The sequence below is a fragment of the Dromaius novaehollandiae genome, chromosome 3 (assembly GCF_036370855.1).
Source record: "Dromaius novaehollandiae isolate bDroNov1 chromosome 3, bDroNov1.hap1, whole genome shotgun sequence".
NCBI lineage: Eukaryota > Metazoa > Chordata > Aves > Casuariiformes > Dromaiidae > Dromaius > Dromaius novaehollandiae.
This window is the reverse complement of record NC_088100.1, coordinates 118,674,574-118,698,159: the sequence shown is the minus strand read 5'-3', so window position 1 is coordinate 118,698,159 and position 23,586 is coordinate 118,674,574. Positions and strand designations below refer to the sequence as shown.

Below are 23,586 nucleotides of genomic sequence, written 5' to 3'. Positions count from 1 at the left end.
CTACAAAAGCCACAGTAGTTAGCACACAAATGGTACATCAAATGCTTTTCTGGACTAGCCTTTTCTGTTCAGAGAGCTACAGTAAGCTTGGAATAAAAGCATTCTTATCTCAAAAGGTTTAGGTAATACACCTGCACTGGCAACTTTTCTTTGATGCAGACTAATTCCTAATGAGTTCCAGCAGGGTGGAAATTGGAGACACTTGGGGGGGGGGGGGGGGCTCACGTTGGCCAGAAGGCTGCCATCAGGTTTTACTTTGTGTCTGTTTGCTCAAGCAAAGAAACAGACAATTCTCCGCTTTAGGAAATTTCTGCAGATAGTCCGCCTGAGCCTTAATGCTTTGCAATTTCATTTTATTGTGTTGTTAATAGTATCTTCTCTGCAGCACAGCTCTACCCATGTAAGTAGAGGGGAATGGTTTAGGCATTAAAAGACACTGCTATAGCTCTTTTCCGAGCACATTTTAGTAGTTCTTTTTCCCTCACCATAATCCGAAGGACTATAGTTTAGCATTTTGATTGATACCAAGGACTAGAAGAGGTCTCCACAACTGAAAACACAGCTCTTTATAGCTCAAATTAGAGTTTAATAAAGAATTCAGGTCACATAGGACCCACAGATAACTGAACTGATACATATACTGCACTACTAAGGAAACAAGTGCAGTCCTTATTACCCTTTTCCCCCCACACTTTTTGTTGCTCACACAGTTCTACCAGTACATCTCATGAATTTTCAATGTATTCACATTATCTGCCTTACATACCTGCCAAAACTGTTTAACAACAGCTAATACTCATTTTACTTTAAAAACTCAAAGGCACATGAGATATCCCCACACAGAGCACTCCCCTGACAGAAGAGAGACACAAAGGTACTTCTCATTCCCACAAAATAGTATTAACTGCATCTCCCAGCACCAATCCCATGGCCTTCCATGCCCCCAGAAACACCCCAAGTTCCTATCCCCTCTCCCTCCCATCTTTGCCTGTGCTTACCTGCAGTTTTGTGCCTTCTGCAGCTATGCCCTAGCTCCTGGATCATGTCATGGTCCTACTTTTCCCTCTGAAAGCAGAAAAAGAACAACCCCTCTGCTCTTTTATTTATTCTCAGGAGCCATAGGAGACCATCTCCAAATGACTTTGTGGCTTATAGGAAGGGGCATTTCCCAGCCTCTCCTTGGCTCCCTCTTCATGCTTGTGTAGGCATGACCAGTAGCAGCTGTACCTGCTGCCCCTCATTATGGTAATTTTGGTTTCTGCTGTTCCTCCACCTGCAACAGGTCAGCTTGTCAGACACGATTTCCTTGCAGCAAAGAAGCTTTCTGTTGTGAAGCTTTGGAAATCTGGTAGTCAGTGGGAAACTCTAGGTTGCCTGGTGTGCTCAAATTACTTACAGTTACCCTCTGGCCATTGGCCTTGCATCCTCCAGTTTGCACCCTAACTCTGACTGGGCTTTCACAAGCTCTTTCTGGGAAGATGCACTCAGAAGTTTGCTCGCCAGCCGGGTCCTCCCCATGAAACTTGCCAGATCCCACACTTGACTTCAGTTCCTGCAGCAGTGCCCAGGATAGACCTTCTTGTAAAAATGCTTCTCACACACAGCTTAAGATATCCCATAATGCTGATGGTTGCAGCACTCAAATAACACATAGGAGATGGTGCTCAGGACAGGCCATGGGCTTGACCTCACATCTTCCTCCATCCCCACGAGTGACCCCAACAATAGCAAGCCGGGAGAGCTCCCTCTGAAGTGTGTTTTTTTCTAGAAGGAGGACCCTCCACCCCCAAAAAAACCCATTCCTCTCTCATACTATTTCAGAGTCTCTGCAAAGCCAGGAACCAGGAGGTTATATGTTTGGGAGGACCATAACTGCACAGATACTAGCATACAGGAAACAGAGCATACTGGAGAGAGGATTTATCCTGCGTAAAAAGCGAGAGAACAGAGAGGAGAGGAAGGGCAAAAAGCGAATTTGTGTCTCCCTTCACTGTGTTGTCCTCAGGATAACATGGCCCCTTCATGTTCAGCAGCTGAAAACAAAGCCTTTCCATATTTACTTGTATGATCTAAAAATACCCTAATTCTGTTGACAGCGAGAGCAAACACAGCCTCCCAGGGGCTTTCTTTCCTTGCCTGTTGCTGCTCGTGGTGCCTCCAACTGGCTGATGCTGCCGGAGGTGAGAAGAGCCAAGGCAGCAGCCTCAGCTTCCCACTTCCCCCAGCCTCGCTGGGCATGGTGCCTTCATAGTCTGCCCCACAGCTGCTCCAGGGAGGCGAAATCTCTGCTCCCCACTGGTCTCCTGCAGGCAGCCCAGCCTGGAGGACTTGCTAGCTCATGGTGCCAGATGGTTGTATGGCTCAGCTGGGTGTTTGCAGTGGGCCCCAAGGCCCGTCAGGCTGCAGTGACAGGCTGGTTACGTGGCATGTGAGAGCCTCTCTGCATCGCTTCCCTCTCTATCCCCAGAGAGGCTGTATTAAGTCACCATTCATTCACTACTCCACAGAAGACCCAGAAACCCAGCAATCCATGGGTCTGCCATCTTCTGCTGTTGCGAATATTCACAGTGCATGTTGTTGAAATTTCTCCTGATATAGTGAAGCTCTTAACTTGTCAGCTGCTTGTTTTTAACCCTGTGTCTTATTCTGTAACCCTTAGTCACCACCTCAATTTCTGAGTAATCCTGGAGTTATCCACCTGTGGGATAAAGGCAGCTGTGACTCCCAGTGGAATAAGCTTTTACTCAAAGCTGAGCAGAGAATTAGAATTAGCACTATGTATTCTTGGTTTAGAATAATCCCAGATTCTACTGGGTTTTAGGTATTTTTTATTGGGGAGATATAAGAAATGCTTCGTATACTTGAGAGTATTTATCTCATGTCATGTTGGCAGGGCTCTAAGGACTTTCAGTTTACTTTGGCTTCCAGTGTTAGCAGTTTATGTTTGCTGGTTACATTCACTGTCTGAGACCTTTTTGGACAGCTGATATAATTGAACAACATAATCCCAGCTGCAATTTGCTTACCAAGTTTATAATTTATATGTTATAGGTATTCAGATATCTAAATACTGATCAAAAAGCTAAATGGTTTGATGCCCTAACTGATGCAGTCACAAGGTATCAACAGATCCAGATTTCCTCCTTCTTCCTCTTCAAGTATGTGCTTCCAGATGCAAACTCTTCCATATATGGAAACATGTAGCTCAGCTAGTTTCTTAAGGGGAAATCCTCTACCTTGACTAATATATTTATGACTCTTTATTTTACTTAGCATTTTAAAGTTCAGCTAGGGTCGGAGAAGGGCATTTTCTCTAGTTTTGGTGTGATGTAGACAAATGTGATGTTCTAAAAGTTATCTGGACTACAGGAAAAATGTTTCAATTTTATATCTTCTGATGTGTCTCCATTCTTGTTTTTAAAAATGTCAACAACCTCCCAAATATTAGCTAATCATAACTAATAAAGAAAATATACTGGCTTCCATAAGCAGGAAAGTGGCCTGAACATGGAACTGGATGCCAAGGATCCCAAATTGTAATTCTCTAGCCAGACATGAACACTTAACTTCTTTATTTGCTTTATTACCTTTTGAATGGGACTAGACATTAGTTCAGTCACTGTGGTGTTTAGAGGATTAATTTGCTAATTTTGCACCTCACTCTAATGATGTAAAATACTTAAAAGCTTCACTGGAAGGATTTGAAGTTGTATCTTAAGAATTATTGCTCGTTACAACCTTTTTGTATCGTGAGGATAAAGGTAAAGCAAGAGGGGAAGATTTTCATTTTCATAATAAATACAAACATTGATTTCCATTTGGCAAGATTTAGCATCCTGACAGAAAAACATAAACACGCAGTTTCTGATCTTTCCTCCATCCATATTTAATCTCGGAGAGTGCTGCAGTGTAATTTTGTGGAGAACAGTTTCAGGAAGCATTAGGGAATATTCTGGTCTTTGTTCTTTTTTGGAGGAATGGTAAAGGAGAAAAAGGTAGGGAAAGGGGGAGAGATTTCGGGTTGTTCCGCAGGGAAGAGAGCAAAGCCACAGAGCGAAAGACAGCCCCTGTCTGAACGAGCAGCGGGCAGGCTGACGTGACAACCTTCGGGATTAAAGCAATTGCCCCTTTCCCTCTTCCCCCCTTGCAGAGTGGCCGCTGAAGCTCCCGGTAAACTTTGCCGTTTTCCACTGAGAAAGGAAAAGATTTTCTGAGAGAGCCTCTCCGTGGCTTTTCGGAAGGCCTCTCTAGCACTGAGAGTAAAAATAAATCATTAACACATTTCTATCTTTGCACGTCCCCTTAGGCTCCTCTCCTCCGAGCCACTGGTGCTTGCTCTCGCTGCCTGCGCTCCTGCCTCTGCCCAAAGCCGCGGCGTGGGGCAGGAGCAGGGGTGGCTGTTGCGGCTGCTCAGCGCTGTTTGGGCTGTCACACAGCCCCCGTGTCCGCAGCAGCGGGGAAGCCGCGTGCGTTGGCTCACTATAGGTGACAGACGGTCTTCAGAGATGTAACGTGATGGCCGGGTCCATACAGTATACTCGGGAGCCACGTGCCTGTTTTTATGCATGCACGTTGCATTTATGGAAAGGCTGCCGTCACGGCTGATGAGCCTGAGGCCCTGGGAGCGAGCAACGAACTTGCACCCATCGAGTGGTGGGACTCGCTCCCGGAGCTGGCGATGGGGCAAGGCGCGTGACACGGGCTGAGCTCCTGCCCCTGCCCGTTCAGACCGCCTTGGTGTCCTTGCGTCAGCCCCATGGCTGTGCCGTGGTCTTCGCGGCCCGGCTGCTTGCACCCTGTCCCCACCGCAGGAGGCAGGACCTGGCCCGTGGAGGACGTGCTGCCATGAGGAGCGGTGCCAGGCAGGTTGCTGTCTGCCTGGAAGCTGACACCGGGTGGTGACTGCTGTAGGCGAAACCCCAGCGTTTCCTCAGCTCGCACACTTAACCCAAGGGGTGACGTTGTGTGTGCCGTTGGTTCTGGTGGATAGGAGGTAGCACGTGCACTTGATGGCCTCCTTCGCTGGCCCGTGTCGCCCTGCTGAGGCTGCCACGGCATGGGGCTGTCTCCCACCGCTTCAGCAGCGCTCGTCCAAGCCGCTGCATCGCACCGGCACCACGCTGCCACTCTGCGCCCTGCTGCTGCGTGCCGCAGAGAGCTGGTGGGAGGCTGGAAGCGGCCCCAGCGAGCGGCGGGAGGAGAAGTGGCGTTTTAGGAGCTTGTGGAGCATTAGAAAGATGCTGGATTTGAAGCCTGCAATAAGATGGTGAGATTAAAAATAGGCTGTAGCCAGCCCTCCCCAGCATTTCAGCTTTTTAGCTGCCTATTCCTGTGTGATCCGCTGCATAGGAGGCAGTGATGGAGAAGGTTATCTGTTGCCTGTCCCCAACAGCCCTGGACAAGGTGATGTATCCCTCCCCTCCACTCTTCCTCGCACCCTCTCACCACGGTGAAGCCACCTGGAAGCATGTGATTTGAGTGTCTCCTCCCCACCTTCAGCCAAACTGAGGGACTCGCTCTGACCCCTGCGTTCAACAAGGCTTTTGTGTCTATCAAAAATGAGGCTTGTTCCTTTGCATATGACAAGCTGTTTGTGTGTGCCAGTCCGTTGTTAGGAAAAGGGGCCCATTTTGGTAGTCATCGCTGGACATCGTTATACAGATTTTTTAATTCCAAGTGTTCTTCAAGGCACCCATTTCACAGATCTAGGTTACCCAGTAGACTCCCGTATTACACTTTTGCACATCCCTTGGCAGCGTCGTATTTAGATTTAAGAAAATCCACCCAAAGACAACTCAGAATGATAAGGCGTTGAAATGCATACTTAGATAAGGTAATTGAATCTCCTGACCAACAGCTTGCCTGTTATAGGGAACAGAAACAGTTTCTTCTGCTCTTCACCAGTGCTATGTATCTCCGCAGGTTGGTTTTGGGGAAGGCAAGGCTCCCCTGAGCTGCGGCTTTCAGCTGTCTGTGAAAATGGGATGTCACCTGCGAGAAGTGATCAGTCTTGTCCAACGTGGTAAATTCAGGAAGAATCTGTGTGGGGCTTTCCCCCCCCAGCTTTAAGTTTCATATGTCAACGAGATCCTTCAACTGAATTGTTTCAGGACGTTTTAAGAGTGTTTGCAAGCTTCCTAAGGTTGGCTCAGCTGGAGCCAAGGGCTGCAGCAGCAGGTCGACAACAGCAGGCTTTGCCCTTTCTGTGTGGTTGAAACATGCTCTCAGATAACAGTTTGCAACTGAGGAAAGCGTTACGTGAAGCTGCAATGCCTCATTAGCACCCCTTGTTTTGTGCATGCTCTTTCTAGAGCGATATCTGTGAACAGTAACAGACTGTTTTCATAGAGACATGTCAGAGACATGCAGCTTTGCAGGACCACTAATGCTCTTACTAATTCTGGCTAGAATTTTCTCTTTTAATTCTTCTGTGGCATAAAGATGCTCCCCATTTTGGAGAGAGAGAGAGAGCCAGGAGGCAGCAGAAAGGTAGCCTGGTGTTGCCACACACACACAGTGATCCCATGTAAGCTGTCTGTAGTGCATAAATGGTTGCTGTTGCATGGGGGGGGAAAGGGGCAAAAATGTGAAGAGGCTTTTTCTGTCCTGGTTTTCAAGTACACATATCGGTGTAACTGCAGTATTTAGTAGTGTGGTTGAGTTAGACGTGGCTATGCCTCTATTTGCCCATCTCTTGATTGTGAAAGGAGAGTGCCAGGGTCAAGTTGCCTTCTAGGAAGGTGAGTTTGACCCCATGGCCAGTGAGGTCTCTCTCTGTAAGGCAATCAGAGTAGTCCATAACAGCAAATGTATTTGTCGCTTGCGGGAATGTAATGCAGAGTTGCTAACGGTGCTTTATACCTTTCCGGGCTACAACTTCATTCCTATTGATTCAGGACTTGACTTTCATTCCCATATATGCTGGGTTACTACAGTCATTTTCATGCAAGAGTGCATAATTTCTTCATGATCCTAGGACTAAGCAAGGCAGGAGACTTTGTGCTGGCGCTGCACCCTCGCAGAGTATGTCGTTCAGCAGTGGGAGCTGGTCTGCTCTTGCGGTCTTGAGACGTCAGATTCAGTGCTGGGTGTTCACAAAGGCCTCGGCATGTCCTGCACTCTGTGCATGCCTCTTGCAAAGTGTTTCCAGGTTTTCAACATTGCAGTGGGAGCTGGAGAAGTTGCTATGAAAAGTGGCTCTAAAAGAAGGAATCTGGCACCAAGGCACGGCTTTCACTGGGTGTTTTATTGCTGCTCTCTCCATAGGGACATTTGTATCAGCTTTCACCGTGCTGTGCGGCGCCCGGACCGACCTCCCCGACAGGCACATGTGTTGTGTCTTCTGGCTGAACATCGCCGCTGCTCTCATTCAGATCCTTACAGCAATCGTGATGGTTGGCTGGATTATGAGTATATTTTGGGGGATGGACATGGTCATTCTTGCAAGTAAGTACAGTGCGCTCTTCCTCCCTTCCCCGACGTCTCCCCCTTTGACCATGCTGCTGGGAGTCAGCTAATGCCCCTGCAAGCTGTTGCACTGCTCCTGGAGGCCATGCGAGCCGCAGAGTAGGCACTGCAAGTCCCTGGGAAACGCAGAGGAGTTGCAGGCAGAGGATTTGCAGGCAGCAGAGTTGCTGGGAGGGGGCTAGGGCTGCACATACCAGGCTGCTCTGTCTCCCATCCCGCCGCTCAGGTTAGGACCTTCATTTCCCCTTTTGTAAATGAGAAGATCAGGAAGGGGTGAGGCCTACCAGCACTGGCGGCCCCGGATGGTGAGCGCTGTTGTCCACAGCCTTCTTCCTCCCTGGTTGTGTGAGCGTGAGTCCGAGCAGCGCCCCATGTCCTTTGCAGTTCCCGCTGCCCCTTCCCAGCTAGCGAGCTCCAGCCAGGCCTTCCTGCAAGGGTGCTGCCCTGCCCAGGTGCATCCCAGCCAGCTACCTGCAGGGAAGCCCCGGACTCTCCTGCATCCTTGTTTCTGCCCAGGATCCATTCATCCACAAGCTTTTCTTCATGTTTCATCAAATTCCTAGACTAAGCAGGACAGTTCAGTTCAGTTTGTCTGAAAGTGCTCCCTAGAGGGAGATCCCCTGCCCCCTTTGAGGAGACTGAAGCACTAGTCTGAGAGGAGAAGAGAGGAATCCTTCTTTAAACATACACAATTTAGGTCACCTGGTTAGTTAACTTTGTATTATCTCTGTATTGCCAATCTAAAATTGAAGGCTGGTAACTTCATCTGCTAAAGAATTTTACTAGTGCAAAATGAAGCTTTGAGAAAAGTTGAAACACCTCTCCTGAATCAGTTAATCTGAAAAAGCATCTTTTCAACTAGCTAAAACTGAATTCTGCTTCCCTAAGTTTACCTCTAACATTTCAGCTAAAGACAAAATTATTGTAGTTCATAGTTTACTCTGAGATGCAGCAAAGTGCTGTTCATGTTTTGGTTCGGTTAATTACAGTGACAAGCAAAGTTATTGCCATCTGAGCCTTGATTTCAGTGAGCTTCCAAATTGCCTGAATTGCTGTGGATCCAGCAGCCTCTTTCCCCTGCATCACGCAGCAGAGGATAAAGGCGACGGGCTCCTCTCGCCTCCCAGGCCAGAAGCGGCCACTCGAGGTGCTGAGCGCACTGCAGAGGTTCCCCCAGCAAAGCTGCGAGAGGCAGGTGGGATTTGCCCCAGAGCGAGGAGGTCTGAGACCTTCTGGACCAACAGGGGAAGCAGGTCCCAAAGTGAGGGCTTCTCCTGGCTAACGTCTTACTGGTAGCTTCTGCCTTCTTGTCTGAAGGGGCTCCACTTAGTCATCTCTGCCGGTGACATCTGTGGCTGCATGACAAAGCAGGAGAGAGGTGCTCAGGAAATTGCCAGACATCCGCCTAAAGATTAAGTGGAATAAATTGGAAAAACCAGCAGGAAAGCAGTGCACATTTTCAGCTGCCAAACCCGCTGGTTAAAGCCACTCACCAAACCACCTGCTCCGATCTGAGCCAGCCTCAGTGCCCTGGCAGAGCGGAGGGCAACCCCCAGGCACAGCAACCGAGGGGGATCAAACGCCTGCAGATGAGCAACACAAAAGGCTCTCATCAGGATGCAGGCAGCACTGCACTTCACTTTTTCCTTAAAAACCAGCTGCCACGTTTCGTCTCAGATGTACCCACAGTTCAGGGGCAGCCTGAGTTATTTCTGAGCATAAACTGTAAATCAGTGTATATCTGTGACGTGTCTTTGAGAGCCTACCCGGTTTGTCTGCAGTCCCGTAACTGTGTGTTCGTGCCTGCACACGTGCACGCTGCTCCTCTGCCGGGCATGTACATCGTCTGGCTGGAAGGGCTGGCTCTCAGCGGAGGCTTACTCCTTTCCCAGTTTGGCTGCTGGGGAACAGGGTGCAGCCGGGCGGCATCTGGCAGGAGCTGCTCCCGTCGCCTGGCTCAATCCCACTGCCGGGTTCGGTTTGGGTGGGTGACACTCAGGCCGCGAGCTCCCAGGCTACGGCGACAGGCTTTCACCCAGGCCCCTCTGCTAGCACTAGAGAAGATGGAGCCAGCAAACACGCGTTACGTTAAGCAGTTATATAGCGTGTGACGAGGTGCAGCCTTTGGTAGTTTCTTGCTGCCTCACTGAAGCCATGCAAATAGCTAATTTTTAATTTTACTTACAGTACAGAAAAAAAATGATAAAAAAGGCAGCTCTTGGTTGATGGAGAACAAAAGAAAAACTTGTTTTTCTAACAGAAGCAGCCCCAGAAGTGATCAGTTGCTCCCAGCTGGATCGAACACACTGCCAGACCTGAAATGAAACATTTTGTTTTCGTGTTTTGTTTTCATGTTTAAAAAGAATAACTTAGTCATTTAAAAATGAAACAACGTTTCAAATACCAGAAATGAGGCATTTCATTCAGAAGCGCTGCCATGAGGTGTTTTGCTTCGGTTTGGGTTTGTTTGCGTACAAGCAGAAACAAGTCGGTGCGGCGGACAGAAACCCTCAGCCGCCTCAGCCGCCTCAGCCTGCGTTTGGGAGGGCAGGCGACAGGTAAAACCCACCAAACCGCTGCCCGAGCATCCCTGGCAGGGCGTCGATGGGCGAAGGGCAGCGCCGGGGCACGATGACTAAAGACAGCAGCGGGCAGCAGTGAGGAGAAGGCCGGGAAGCCGGCGAGCGCCAGCAGCCAGGGCCGGGCTGCTTCTCCTTGGGGCTGTTGTGGCTGGTGCTGGTTTCCCTGGCCCAGGGCAGAGCGGTTTGCTGAAGCACGCGCCCGTGTATTAGTCCGCAGAGAGCTGGGTAGGAGCTAGGGAGGCTTGCTGCAATTTTTCACTCCCTGGGGCTGCCTAATCCTCAGCCGTTAAAAGGGGAGCTCTGCAGGAGCTGGTTTCACGAAGAGAGCTTGGAGGATAATGTCACGCTGCCTATCTTTAATGAGGGGAAAAATGAGAAGAATTATAGGCCAATCAGCTATACTTCAATTCCCAGAACAAGTAATCAAACAAATGGCTTGCACGCATTTAGAAAATACAAAGAAACAAAGTAACAGTCAACCTGAATTTGTCAAAAACAAGCTCTGTCAGACTGGTCTAATTCCCCTCTATAACAGAGAAATTAATTTTATAAATGGAGGAGACTCATTAGACATACATCTTGACTCTCAGACTCTGACACTGTCTTGCAGAGCATTCCTGTAAGCTAGCCAGGGAGACGTGGTCTGGGTGAAGACTCATTTGGGAACTGTTCTCTAAATACATTTTCCATAATTCATTCTCAAATGTGGAAGATATAAAGAGAGTTGTTTTGAAAGGTGCCTCCTGAATCCAATTCTGTTCAGTGTCTTCATGGCTTGGATGATGGGCAAGAGAACAAACTTAGCAAACGTGCAGACACCAGGCAGCTGGAAGGATGCAGGTACAGCGAGAACAGGACTGGAATTCAAACAGGATCCTGACAAATTGAAGAAATAGTCTGAAAAAAAAATAAAATGCTGTTCAGTCGGGACAGGTCCAAGATATTAAGGAAGCATTAATCAACTGCATAAATACAGGCTAGGGAACAACTTGTTTTTCAGAGAAGGATCTGGGGGCTATAGTGAATCACAAGCTGAACAGGAGTGTACAAGAGCATGTTGTTGTGGAGAGGCCAACACCATACAGGGAGGTATAAGCAGGAGCAGAGCCTGTAAAATATAAATGAATCTTTTCACCTTACCCAGCACCTGTAAGGCTGCAGCTCGATGTCTGTGTCCAGTTTGGGAGCCTGTATTTCATGTGGACAGCTTGGAGAGAGTCCAGCAGGCTGCAAGACAGCAGGCGACGGGGAGGTTCAGCGGGCTAGTGAACGTGGCAGAGGGCAGCAGTCCAGCCTCAGAAGGAAAGACTTAAATTGCAGCAAGAAAGATCTGTGTAGAAATTAGGACACGTTTTCTGCCAGTAAGGTCAAAGTGCTGAAGAACTGGCTTGGCGGGATGTGGCCTCTCCATCACTGGAGGACCTTACGAACAGGTGGACCAACATCGGTCAGGAGGGCTGAGGGACAAGCGGATGGACTGACTGACCTGGGGTCCCTGCCAGCCCTGTCTTCCTGTAAGGTGTCCTTTAGCAGGAGGTATGCCAGAGGGCAGATTAGCTGAATGCAGTTTTACTGTCAGGCTTAATTACCTTCGGCAGTTCGATTGCATGGGACATTTTCGCAGTGTCTCTGCTTATTTAAATGAATTGCCAGCTGGCCCCATTAGACACCAAGCAAATATCTTCTTTAACCAGCCATATGGCTTTTGAAGCAGTCCTTTGTTTTACCTGCAGTCTAAAAGCAAAGGTAGATTAAAAGGAAGCACTTTATTCTTTCGCAAAAAGGCATCTGGACTGCCTGCTCTGCCCTGTGTCCCTCAGTGCCGCTGCTGGCTCTGAGATACCCGGCTGCTTCGCTGGCTGCTGCGCAGCGTCGGCGCGCCACACTCCCCGTGAATCACTTATTACACCGCTGAGGAAGCGACACGGCGCTGAGGTGAAGCAGAGCTAGCCAAGGCAAACTGGAAAATGAGACTCTTAAGGCTTTCTGGGCAAGTTTCCCTCTGGTAAAGGCATATTCTGTCCCCAGCCCACTCAGCACACGTCTCTGCTAGCTAAAATGAGCCCTGTGCAGACTGAATGCAGAGAAATTGGCCTTTCCAGAAACTCCCTAGCTGTTCAGAGCCTTGTCGTAAAAGGTTTTACGGTATTTCTTGACAGAAATAACCCAGGAATCAATATAATAATGTCACACGGAGGTGGCATAGAGGACAGGAGTCAGGGACTATTTGCTCAGGAGTTGTTTTGCCTCTGGTGAACGTAGCCAAAAAAGTCAAGTACGGTTTTGGAAGGCAGCCCCAGCTCGGGCTGTGGCCTCTGCGCGTGGCTGTGGCCGTGGGCGAGCGAAGGCGCTAGCCCTGGCGCTCTCCCGGAGCCGGGACTCGCGCAGCACACTGCCGCCGCGTCTCTGCAGGGTGGACTCGAGAGATGCAGGAGAGACCTGTTATTCTTTTTTTAATCCAAACAGAGCTGTCCTCTAACTATGCCGAAGGAAAGCAAGTGAAATAACTTCTTCTGTGGTCTCCTGCCAAATGCTGCCGTGGGACAAGGGTCTTGAAGCATTTTCCAGTTGCTGGTTACAGCCAGGTTTGCAGCATGCTGCCAGTCTGAGGCACACAGCAGCCATGCGTTATCTTGGGGGGCGCAAGCAACCTCGGCAGCAAAGCTGGCAAGAAGTAGTCAGGTGTTTAGTTTTCCTAGCTCCTGGTCTGTCGCGGTATACCACCCATCATCTCATGCACCGTAATGTCTTGTTTGCACCCTGCCTTTGGCAGTTCCCCTTAAATCAAACCCACGAAATAGCCGTGTCACCAAGGCAAGTGTTTGTCAGAGCATCTCTTGGGCTCTGAGCTGTTAAGTCCAGGCTGTTTGGCTCAGGTCCAGTCACCTGAAAAGCGGATGAGGATTCCCCCATCCTCTCTAAACAAGAGCCCCGAATGAAACCATCCACTTCAGATGTAAGGATTTTAAATAAATAAAGCATTGTCAATGTTTAGCTCTGGTGTGAATGTTTAATTGTAGAGCAGATGTTCTCTGTTTACTCTGCAGCCTCAATTTATTCATTCTTTTCTGGTTCTTTATGTGTTTCGGATATATCATCTACAGTTACATTTCTCCCTCTCTCTTTCTTTCATGTTCCTTTGCCTCCTTTTGTTCACCATCAAAGTTTCACAAGGTAAGTGTGTTTCTGTTTCTCCTAATCCTCCTCCTAACATCCAGTGGCCAGCTCCTGGCGGGCGTCCGCGGGCCAATTCCCACGGAAACCCGCGCTGCTCCGGGGTGAGGAGTCGAGGCTCGGTTTGGCAGGCGTCACCCCTCTCAGTCCAAGTCCAGCTGTGTGCATATACATGTGCGTGTCTGCGTGTGTCCGCATCTGTACCGTGGCCGTCTCCGCGGGCCCAGGGGAGAGCGGAGGGTCCCGCTGTGTTAGCAACGTGGTCCCCGTGCAGGCCAGCCTCTCCCAGATCCAGCAGCAGGGTTTGCTTTGCTTTTGCCTAAGGCTTCCTCTAAATGCAAACCTGTGATGGTTTCCATAACAAGTGCAGTTTTAAACCGGCTTACTTGAATGGCTGACTTTGTACGCAGATACCCAGACTGATTTAGTCTTGACTCTAGAGCTGTCTGCTTTACAAAACTGTACAAAACTTTGCTTAACTCTGTTGCTATGCAGGCATACTGATAGAAGCGTGCTTTATACCAAAATAGCTATTCCTATATAAGAAATGCAATAATTGTTTTCATATATAATCTATTTAATAAAATAAATGTCTTAAGTATTTTAGTAAGGTGAGCGTAGAGCAGGTCATCTTTTGGCTTACTTTGGTCATGCAGAGAGATACACGCTCAGCTATTGTAATTGGCTTCTGGCCACTTTCAACACCAATATGCCCATCTGTGAAAGAATCTATTATATTTTAATTAAGGGATGGCTACACAAGCAAGTCATTGTAAGCACAGTCTAACCTGCTGACTTTAGCTGAGAACTTACAGCGTGCACCCAGCTCTCTGGTCCAGGCTTGTTTTTGCCCTGTTCTCTTTCCCTGAGCAAGTTACACTGATGCGATAGATAAGCCCATAACCATCAGGCTTTTCCTGCGAGCTAATCTTGCCTGCAGAACTCACTCATAGCTAGAACATAAATGCATAAGAAATCATCATCATATTTTCACCTAGAAAATGGTATTGGAAAGAGATGAGAGTCTTTCTGCCCAGTGCACAGCATGGGAAGCAATGTAGTGCAGAGTAACACATGCTGCTAAGTGCCGCTGACCCGGTCCTCTGCTCCTTGTGCGCCTTTAACAGCAGCAGCCGGTCCAGCCTGCCAAGGCGGGACGCATGTGTGGATGTTTCAAGAGAACAGGGAAGTTCATCTGCCAGGGCCGAGTCTTAGTTCAGCAGAAGGTCCCTCAAAGACAGAGGCTGTGGCACTTGCTGGTATTTTGTGTTCAGCTTTCCTAAGAGACTTACAGGAGTCTTACACAAGAGCTGGAAAGAAATTTAAACACGTCAGTGGGAAGGTGTTTGAGGACTTAAGTATTCTTCTGCGATGTGGACACTTCGGTAGTATTTGAAATTCTAAATATAAAGCTGACAGTCCGCGTATGTAATTCAAAGGGAGGAAAAAAGCCTGGATTTTTGAAACATTTCTAGTTGAAAGAGCTTCACTGTTACAGGCAGCGCAGGTAAGGACAGGTTTTGTGGGTTTTTTTTTTTTAAAGGAGATTTTTTGTGTTGGTATTATTGTAGTAACCATTGCAGCTTCTCTTACAAAAAAGCAGGTAGAATTTCTGGTGAGGTCATCATGGCCACCGGGAGAGTGTTAAAAAGTGGTGTTTCCCTCATTAAGCCGCCTGCACAGCAGCGCCGCTGTCCCGCTGCCCCTGCCTGCCCGGCCCCGCTGCCGGCAGCCGGGGAAGGAGTCCGGCCGTGCGGCGCTGGCAGCCTCCCTTCGGCCACTGCTCGCGGGAAAGCAAATCAAGAGATGTGTGTTGGCCCCCACAAATAGCAATGGGAATTGCTTCCTGCCGGAGAGCTCAGTTGGAAAGAGGCAGGTGGGAGCCCGAGGCCGAAGGAAGCCTCCGCTTCTGGTAGCCTGAGAGCCAAATGCAAAACTGCAGGTAAAATGTGAGCACCTGGGGCGGCACTGCTTTTAGGCAGTCTCCGAAGCACCTGAGGAGCAGCACGTGAAGGCACGCATCCCCCTAGGCTTCTGGGTGGAAAAACCCGCCCTGATACAGAATAATTTGGGCAGAAAATGTCAGATTTCCGTGAAGGTTTCAGGGTGCTGGGGTGTGCCGCAGCGTGCGGTCGCAGGCACCCCCGGCATCTCCCACCACTCGGTACCGGTGCCGAGCGGGCCCGCGGGAGAGGCGGCTCTTGCGCGTGCCTGGCCGCGGCTCGGCGTCGGGCCCCGCCACTAACCGTGTTCCCTTGCCCTCCTCCTCGCAGGCTACAAGGAGCAGGGGATCCCTCAGCAGCTGTAGCGGCCGGGACGAGCATGTTCAGAGACAGGCGGCGAGAGCTTTCCTCGGGCAGCTGTGGGCCATGGACCTTTTCATCACCATTTTTCTTTTTTCTTCCTTTTTTTTTGTTGTTTTTTGAACCTGGTTCATCTGCCCATCCAGCGGAGCGGAGGTGCAGAGCAGCCGACAGCGACTTGCACTGACCCGGCGCAGAGGCGGCAATGAGGCGCGGGTGCTGCGGGTCCGCGGGGGCCCCGGGCGGCCGAGGCGGAGCGGGGCGCCGGCGACGGGAACGGGGACACCTCGGCCGAGGAGGGCGCCCGGCTGGGCAGCCGCCCCGGGAGAGCTGCCGGCGGGAGATGCGGCGCTCTCCGTCCTGCCGGCGGGAGGCTGCTGAAGACGTTTTGCCTCCTTTTAAGCTCGCCGTTAAAGAAAACCAGCTGTGAACATCAAATGCCAAGGAGCTATTAATAGATATATATACCGTATGTAAAAGCAAATGAGTGGCACTTTTTTCCCCCCGGAGTCCGTCCTTGACTGCTTTGGGTAGCAGAGGGGCTCAGCTCAGCCCCTTCTGCCGTGCGTGTATTTATGGGGCTCAGCGAAGCTCTGTCATTGCAGATGTCTTGAGAAATTTGCTTGCTGTAAATCATATTTTACTGCTGCCGCGACTCGGGCTGTCCCCTGCTTCAAGCTGCTGGAGCCACGATGAGACCGGACTGACGGCCAGCCCCCGAGAAACTCCTTCAAGCGAAAGCCTGGTCCTCCACCATGTGTTGCCTCCTCCGTGTTTAGGGTGGCGGGTGATGCTGCGCGCTGTCAAAAACTTCTGTAAAAAAATACTAGGGGGAATTAAAAAAGAGAAAGACTTCTCCCCCTTTCCCCTGCGAGAGAGCTGCCGGCAGCGTCGACGTGCTTGGAAGTGGAGCCCGTTGAGGTGGTGTCTGCTGGCCGTGCCTGCACGAGCATCCCCGCGGTAAGTCCCTCTACGCGTGACAGACCTGAGATGCTTTTACAACCCATCATTTCTTTAGTGAGGCAACCTATGGGCAAGGGTAGGGGATGAAATCCTGCATGAACACCCTGTCTCCCCGTGCACAGCTGTTGGCTTTTGAGTCGTAGTTGGGGTTTCTGTGCAGAGCAGATCCGGGCAGGTAAAGTAACTTCCGTCAGAAAGAGAGCCGAGAAGAAAAGCAGCAGCAAGTGCCCCTGAGCCCGTGCATCTCCTCCTCTGAGCATGTGCACTGCACGAGCTACAGCAATGCTGGCCGGGTTTGGAGAAACCAGGCGCTGTTTCCTCTGCACTGCACATTTAGCCCTCAGAGACATTGCAGGCAGCTCGCACAGAGGGCAGCTGCCTTCTCCGGGTGGAGCAGTGCCCAGCGCCGGGCAGGGCATGGGGCAGCCATCGCCACGGAGAAGAAGTGGGGTAGGAAGGTGACTTTAGTGGTTACATCACTAGGAAACATGCCTTTGCCTTGCTCTAACCCCAGGTGCTCTCCTGACAACTGGAGACCAACCAGTTTTAATGCAGGACCTTTCCTTCTGGAAAGTTTCCTACCTCCCCAACCTCCCCACTTACCTATAAATTCACAACTCCTCAGAGTGTTTCACTAATTCACATAGTTTTCATTCATCCGGACTTAGAAATCAACCAAAACAGCCCAGTTGCGCGTGCAGCAGAAAACAGACACCAAGGTCTCACTGTACCTCTCGCAGCTCACAAGGTACTTCTTCAGGGCTGATGGTAAAGCATCGTTCATGGTCCTAATTCTGCCCTCGATAACTTGCCGTGGGACAGGACCTGTCAAAGCATGTGAGTTTACCCAACAGGGACATCAGAGTTGATGAAAAATGTTTTTTTTCCTCTAACTTTCAAAGACTGGGTGCAATGAAAAGGTTTGGGCTGGCCGAACGGGAAAGAGGGGGCAGTGCATGCAAAGCCTTCGTGGTCCGCCTGGGGCTGCTGGCTCAAGCGCTTCACCTCATCTCTGCAGCCTTAATAAGAAGAGCAAAAGGGACCATATATAAGGACACAGATTTGTAAGGCAGACAACTCACTGTATGTATTTATACGTTTGTTGAGCCCAGACTTCAGCTAGGCTGGTATATTTTGCACACGTTCCCTCCGTGCACGTGCAGGTACTACGTGACGTTTCAGCAATGCACGTCTGACCCAACACGCTCAGCCAAATGCATGCAGAAATGTATAAGCTCCTCTGAACACATGTCCTCCAGTGCCTATGGAGCAAGGTCCTTAACATGGTGCAGACAGGAAAGTTTTGCATGGTTAATTTTAGAGGAAGATTGATGGAAAAACACCAACTTTTTGAGAGACATAAACCAGACAACACAGGCAGCAGTAAAGTGGGTTTCTTTGAAAGGCAGGCTCCAGTTGGTGCTTCTTGCTAGCCCAGTGCCAGAAGTGCTTAAAAGGGAAGCCAGCCATACTGTCGTGACAAGATGCAAAGCAGGACAGAGACGTGGCTACCCCACTTTGCCAAAGAGAGGCTTGCAGCACAGGAGCACTTTAAAAATCACCTCCCAATTAATCAGCGGTGAATTACACTAGAAATGATGATACCCAAGAGCCATCTGACACCTACATTAAAGCCAAGGGATGAGCTCATCAGGACTGCTGTAGCCACAGTAATTACTCAGAGGAATTTGGATCAGGATGTTCAACAAATTCAGATCTTTTTGGTCATTTCCCCCAAGCAGAACAGTTTGCAGGGTGGCTGCTTGGTGACCGGTGTTGTAATACCCGCAGCAACCAGCTCAGCAGTGTTACAGCACTGTACAGATATTACCGAATTAAGCTTCAGCAGTTGCTGTGAGATAGATAAGGTCCGCTCTCTCATTTTCCACCTGGGAAAATAAGGGATAAATAGGATCCTAACCGGGTTGTGGTGAATCAGTAACAGAGCTGGAACAGACCCCCACGGCCTGCTGCTGTGGTCAGCAGGAGCTTTCTTCTGAGGTTTCTAACTAGCTGCTAAGCCACTTAAACAAGTCGTAACCCAGCTGTGGCAAGGGCGATGACCAGAGCAATGGGATGCAATAGCCCTTCTCAAGGTCTGAAATGAGAGCTGCAAGCATCTGGGCAAGTGCCACTGAAGAACAACTGCTTGTTTTGGAGCCTGTGAAGTTGGATTTGCTTTTAGACGTCTAGCTGGCAGGCAGGGCAGGAAGTCTCGGGTTTGGAAGGGCTGAAGAGGCTGATGCTGTCACAGGACATTAAACTGCCGAAATTCATGTCTCCTGTGGCATCAGGTGTCAGATGCTGGATCTGTCCAGCAGATGCTCCGGCCCAGCTGGGGAGCTTTTCTGACAGGACAGAGACCCAGAAGCCTTGAAAAGTCTCCTGGGAACAACAAGTGACAGAGGATTTAGCACCTTGTCAGCATCGCTGAGGTTTTGCTGGCTACCTTTCGGCTGACATTTGCTGCTGCCTGTGTGTGTGCTCTAGTGAGGACAGGGAGGTTGGATCAGTCAGGGCGAGTTCCGATGGAAATGCTGAGCTCTTCAGGGTGGCCCTGGATGTCCAGAGACCACAGTTTTAGTTAAAACTGTGTTGGCTGCATTTATTGCACTAGTGAGTTTGGCACAAGCACCAACATGCAGCGTGCAGAAGAGGGGCGGGATGTGTGATGTACTTGCATGTCCTGTTCTATAAACATTTGCATCATTTTTGACCTTTCTACCAAATTGGTGAGGCAGAATAAGCAGCCAGCTTATTGCTCTGGAATTGCTGAAATCTTTCAAATGGACACCCAGCATAAAAGGCCATATTTCTGCCTGCCACTGGGATTTGCTTAATCGATTTTAATTAGCAACAGAGGGATTCCCACTCAATGCTGTAGGACAGGGGCGACTTTATAGATCGGCTGTTCTCCTGGCTAGCAGAGAACAAGCCAAGAATTGCGCTTTCCTCAAAGCCGTCCCGCTGCAGAAATAATAATGATAAAAACCTCTGCTTTTTCCAGTAGTCCTGGTTAAAGCCAGTGGGCTGAGCCGTGGGCAGAGCGGTGGAGCCCGAGGGGAAAGCGAGATTGCAGGCATTGCTGGTCAGGAGTGGGGGTCTGTTTGGTCCTGGCTTTACCACGCGCCCCCCAAATCGCTGCTTGCGAAGCTGATTCCCACTGGTGTTGGGTATGGACGTGTCTGAGCCAAACGAGCCCCAGAAAGAGGGGAGGATGCACTGGGTTGCGAAATTCCCACCTGCGCATTGGGCCTGCGATTTGTGCACCAAGAAGAAGAAACACACAGCAAAAGCACATGCAGAAGTGCTAATTTGGAGCTCTCTCCAACGAGCAATACTTTTTTTTTTTTTTTTTTTAGGGCCAAATTAATCACCCAGCGCTTTTATGCCTCTTTCTGAAGTGCGGCAGAGGGAGGCCACCTCCTCCAGGATGCCGGCAGCCAGCACGGGCTCGATAACTCGCCTGCTCTTTGTGGGAGTAGATCTGCTTCGTCCCGTTAACTCCTACCACGCTGCGTTACACGGGCTCTGCAAAATGCCTGGGCCCTCACCAGCTAAACCTGAGATTGCAGTTAGCTACAGCTTTCAGTGCTTCCACCAAAATCCCCTCCCTCGCTGAGTATTTCCTCTGGTCACATTTTCAGTACAGCAGATACCAAAAGACTGTAACTGTGTTCTTTGTTGATCCCTGCATAAACCCAGCTCTGGATCTGGTCTAATGTGCATGGCACCAGGCTATTTCAGTATCATTTTTCACTGTATAAATATAGATGTTTTAGATGCAATCTTTACAGCTAAAGAGTGATAGTAGGCAATGAAGAATAAATGCAATTGCTTCACCACCATCAACCAGCAACAAAGTATTGTCTGTTGCTCTCTCCTCCTTGTGAAAACCAGGTTTCTCAGAAAGGGCTTAAATGAAGTAGTTCCTTGGTACTTGAACCTCGCCAGGCCGAAAGGCTGATTTACAATTTGATGGAAAGTAATTCCAGATAGGAACAAAACCAAATGCATTTTTGAAATTTGTGGCAAATCAAAAATAGTTTCCTCCTGGGTCAGTTGAGCCATTTGAGCATAGCGCTTGTTAAAATCTTTCTGAATCTGTTGGTGTTGCCAAACCTGTACTTATCGTGGAAAAGGTGCTATGGAGAACAGCCCCTGCCCGTCCAGTCCTTTGCCCGTCTGACAGCGCTTGCTGTGGTGGTTGAGCACGCGTGGAGATTTCCAGCTTGCCAGCCCCGGCTTTTTGCCTGCAGTGGCTCTGGCTCGCAGACACGTGAGAGCGAGCGGTGGCCGTGCAGGATGCCTCCATCTGTGCTGCAGCCTGGACTTCCTCGGAAACAGAGCCGCACGCTCTTCCACGTGTGCGTCGGCTGTTGCAGGTTTTATTGAAGACCTTTCGGTTCTGCTGGAAATCGCCCCTCGTCGTGGTCTCTGCCCCATGCACGAGGCAGCTCTGCAGGGACTGAAGCTGAAGCATCGTGGTCTAGTTACTCATCCGTGGCGGTTCTATTCCATCCTGCCGTTGCCTCCTAGGTGTTTCGGGGTGATGTATATATGCATATGGGTACAGGGTCCAAGCCCTGGCCGCTGGCCGGAGCCCGGTTCCCACGGGGTTTGGCTGCGCGCGGTCGCATTGGTTTCCCCACCGCAGTGAGTAGGGGCTGAGCGCACGCGCGCCCACGCCTGCTGCCTCCCCCCGCAAGGCACTGGAGCCGCTCGCGCCGCGGTGGCTGGAGTCCCAGCCGAGCGCCGCGCTGTCACCGAGGAGTATTTGTATGCCTATTTATATCGCGGAGTATTTGATTGTGACTTGCCGTGTTTTGATACTGTGGAATTTTTCTTTCTTTCTTTTTTTTTTTTTTAAGTTAAATATACTCTCTTGCTGTACATGTGGAATGAAATGCGGAGTCTCCTTCCATAGCCTGGAGAAACCCTCTGGGCCCCGGGTCGCGACGGGCTGCCTCTGCCTGCCCGCCGGCGGGTGAAAAGCCGCCCTTGCCCATCCCCGGCCGAGGTTTCCCTCCCGGGCGGTCTTTGGGCTTTTAACGCGTCAGGCATGTCCCTCGAGCTCTCGTTGGGGGTGCAGCCCCCACGCGGGCACGCTCATCGCAGCCAGGCAGCGGCTTAGCAAGCGCCATCAGACAGCGGCAGCTCGGGCAGGAGGAGAAGGTGCCGCGGTTTGATGGCAGAGGTGGTCTGGCCCAAGCCAAAGGCCGTCTGCAGGCTCTGTCGGAGCGGCGGGCAGCGCTCGGGGGGTCCCCAACATCCAGGCGCAGGCGGTTTCTCGGCTGCCAAGCCTCCCCGACTCGGTGTGGATGGCTCCTCTTTGTGGAAGGCTCCTTGCAAGCGTGGGTTTGCACAAGCAGCTCACGTAACGCTCGGAGCAAGAGAGACCTCCTCTCTCCCGATCCCGCGTCCCTCCATAAGAGCAGGGATCGTAGCGGTCACCCCATCTCTACCCACATGACGTTTACAGAAGACTGGTTTCGGCTGCCCCTTGCAGGTGCCTGTGGTCTGCTGAGAAGCCATGAGCCTCTTGTGCAATTAAAAATCCAAATATTCGGAGAGGTGGGATATTGCCACGAGTGATTCCTGGCTGCAAGGGCAAAACCCTGAGCATCTTCCTCGGTACTGTATTGCGGGTGCTGAGGCTGTGAAGCCCCTTGCATGCCCTGCCGCCCACAGACATCGCTCTGGACCGCTTTTCCCCGGGGTCTGCTCCCGGCAGCAATGCACTGCCCATCTCCGCTCCCCGGGAAGCAGGAGGGCGGCTCGGTGGCCGGGCACAGGGCTCGGTGGGATCCGCTTCCCACGAGGAGCAGCATTAGCAACCGCAAGGGACAGCCCTTCGGTAAGGGACAGCCAGAAACTGAAATACCACATCCTGGGCTGCACGAACAGCTAGTCTGAAACAATTTTTCTTTAATAAAAAGAATGGAGAAGAGGGAAAGAGGCAGACTTCAGGGCTCTTTGCAGTTCCTGGCAATGCAATCAATAGCAGCGAGAAAATCAGAGAGTTGCATAGCTCACCTGGGATCCAACTCATTAATAGAGAAACATAAAACAGCCCCGCAGAGCTGCAAGGCAAGGCAGATCTCACATTAGATCCAAGTCTGAGGGTGCAAACCGCACTTCAATGACACTCGGAGGGCTGAGCTTAGATGAGGTGTAAACAGATGCAAGAAGAGTGAAGAGGCTCTTTGAGTGCCCTGTGGCTTTGGGAGAGGCCGGGGGCAACGCAGAAAGCTCCAATTCACTTGCCACATTTCTGTTTAGACTTTGTCCCTCAACATGTGAAGTGCTTTGGGATGAAAACGGATGTATAATATGGCGATATTATTAATACACCCATGCAGACACACCATCACATGGCAGAATTCACTAGACAGGCCTGGAATAATTATCCTGAAAAAGAATTTTTTAGAGACCACCTAATGCAATAATTTCAGAAGGGGATGAAAAAAATCAACTACCATCATGCACAAATAGGAAGTCAAGAATTAGAACTTAATGAAAGTGATAAGCCACTAGAAGAGACCCTACGCCTTATTTTCATCGAGGTACTTCACTCAACCGGAGGGACAAGTGCCTCCAGGTGTATGACAGTCTTTGAGCCTTGCAGACCATCAGTGCCTGACTCTCACGGAGCATGCTGGCATCGAGAGGCAGAAACCTGTGAGGTTTTCGGTGGGGAAAAAGAGAGTCAGAGAGGCAAGAGGTGATGAACACAGCCTGCAGCTGCTGCATCTTCTCCAAGGGACAGAAACATCAGCTCTGCTGGCGTCGAGACCAAGAACCCCCTTTCTGAAAGCACCTCGAAGCCAGAGAGAGCCATCACCCAGAAATGCAGGCAATTAGATGCCCGGTGAGTGCCCCTGATGTGCTGGGCCTCTCCGGGAGACCACATGCAGCAAACCTCCAGTCGCTGAGGAGGCGGAGGTGCCCTGTGCACCCCCACACAGCTCTCCTCGAGCAGCCCTTCGGCAGGCAGAAACCATGTAGGTACTATGTCAAAATCTTAAAATCTTGCAGTCCAAATACACACTCAGTTTTGAATGAAGCTATGAGAGGCAAGCAGCTGATCCCAGAAG

General features: G+C 50.3%; 1 protein-coding gene across 2 annotated transcripts in view; it reads left to right on the top strand.

The window, feature by feature from the left end:
• The window catches only part of STUM (stum, mechanosensory transduction mediator homolog), a 47,759-nt gene extending 26,377 nt beyond the window's left edge, over positions 1–21,382 (top strand). The window contains exons 2-4 of one of the 2 annotated variants that reach the window (XM_064509938.1): positions 7,267–7,446; positions 15,673–16,486; positions 19,852–21,382. In XM_064509938.1, the coding sequence (XP_064366008.1) occupies positions 7,267–7,446; positions 15,673–15,713 (221 nt within the window). In that variant the 3' untranslated portion in view covers positions 15,714–16,486; positions 19,852–21,382. Of the gene's footprint in view, positions 1–7,266; positions 7,447–15,496; positions 16,487–19,851 lie in introns of both variants that reach the window. The other variant, XM_064509939.1, reaches the window with a different exon arrangement.
• The last annotated feature ends 2,204 nt before the right edge of the window (positions 21,383–23,586 follow it).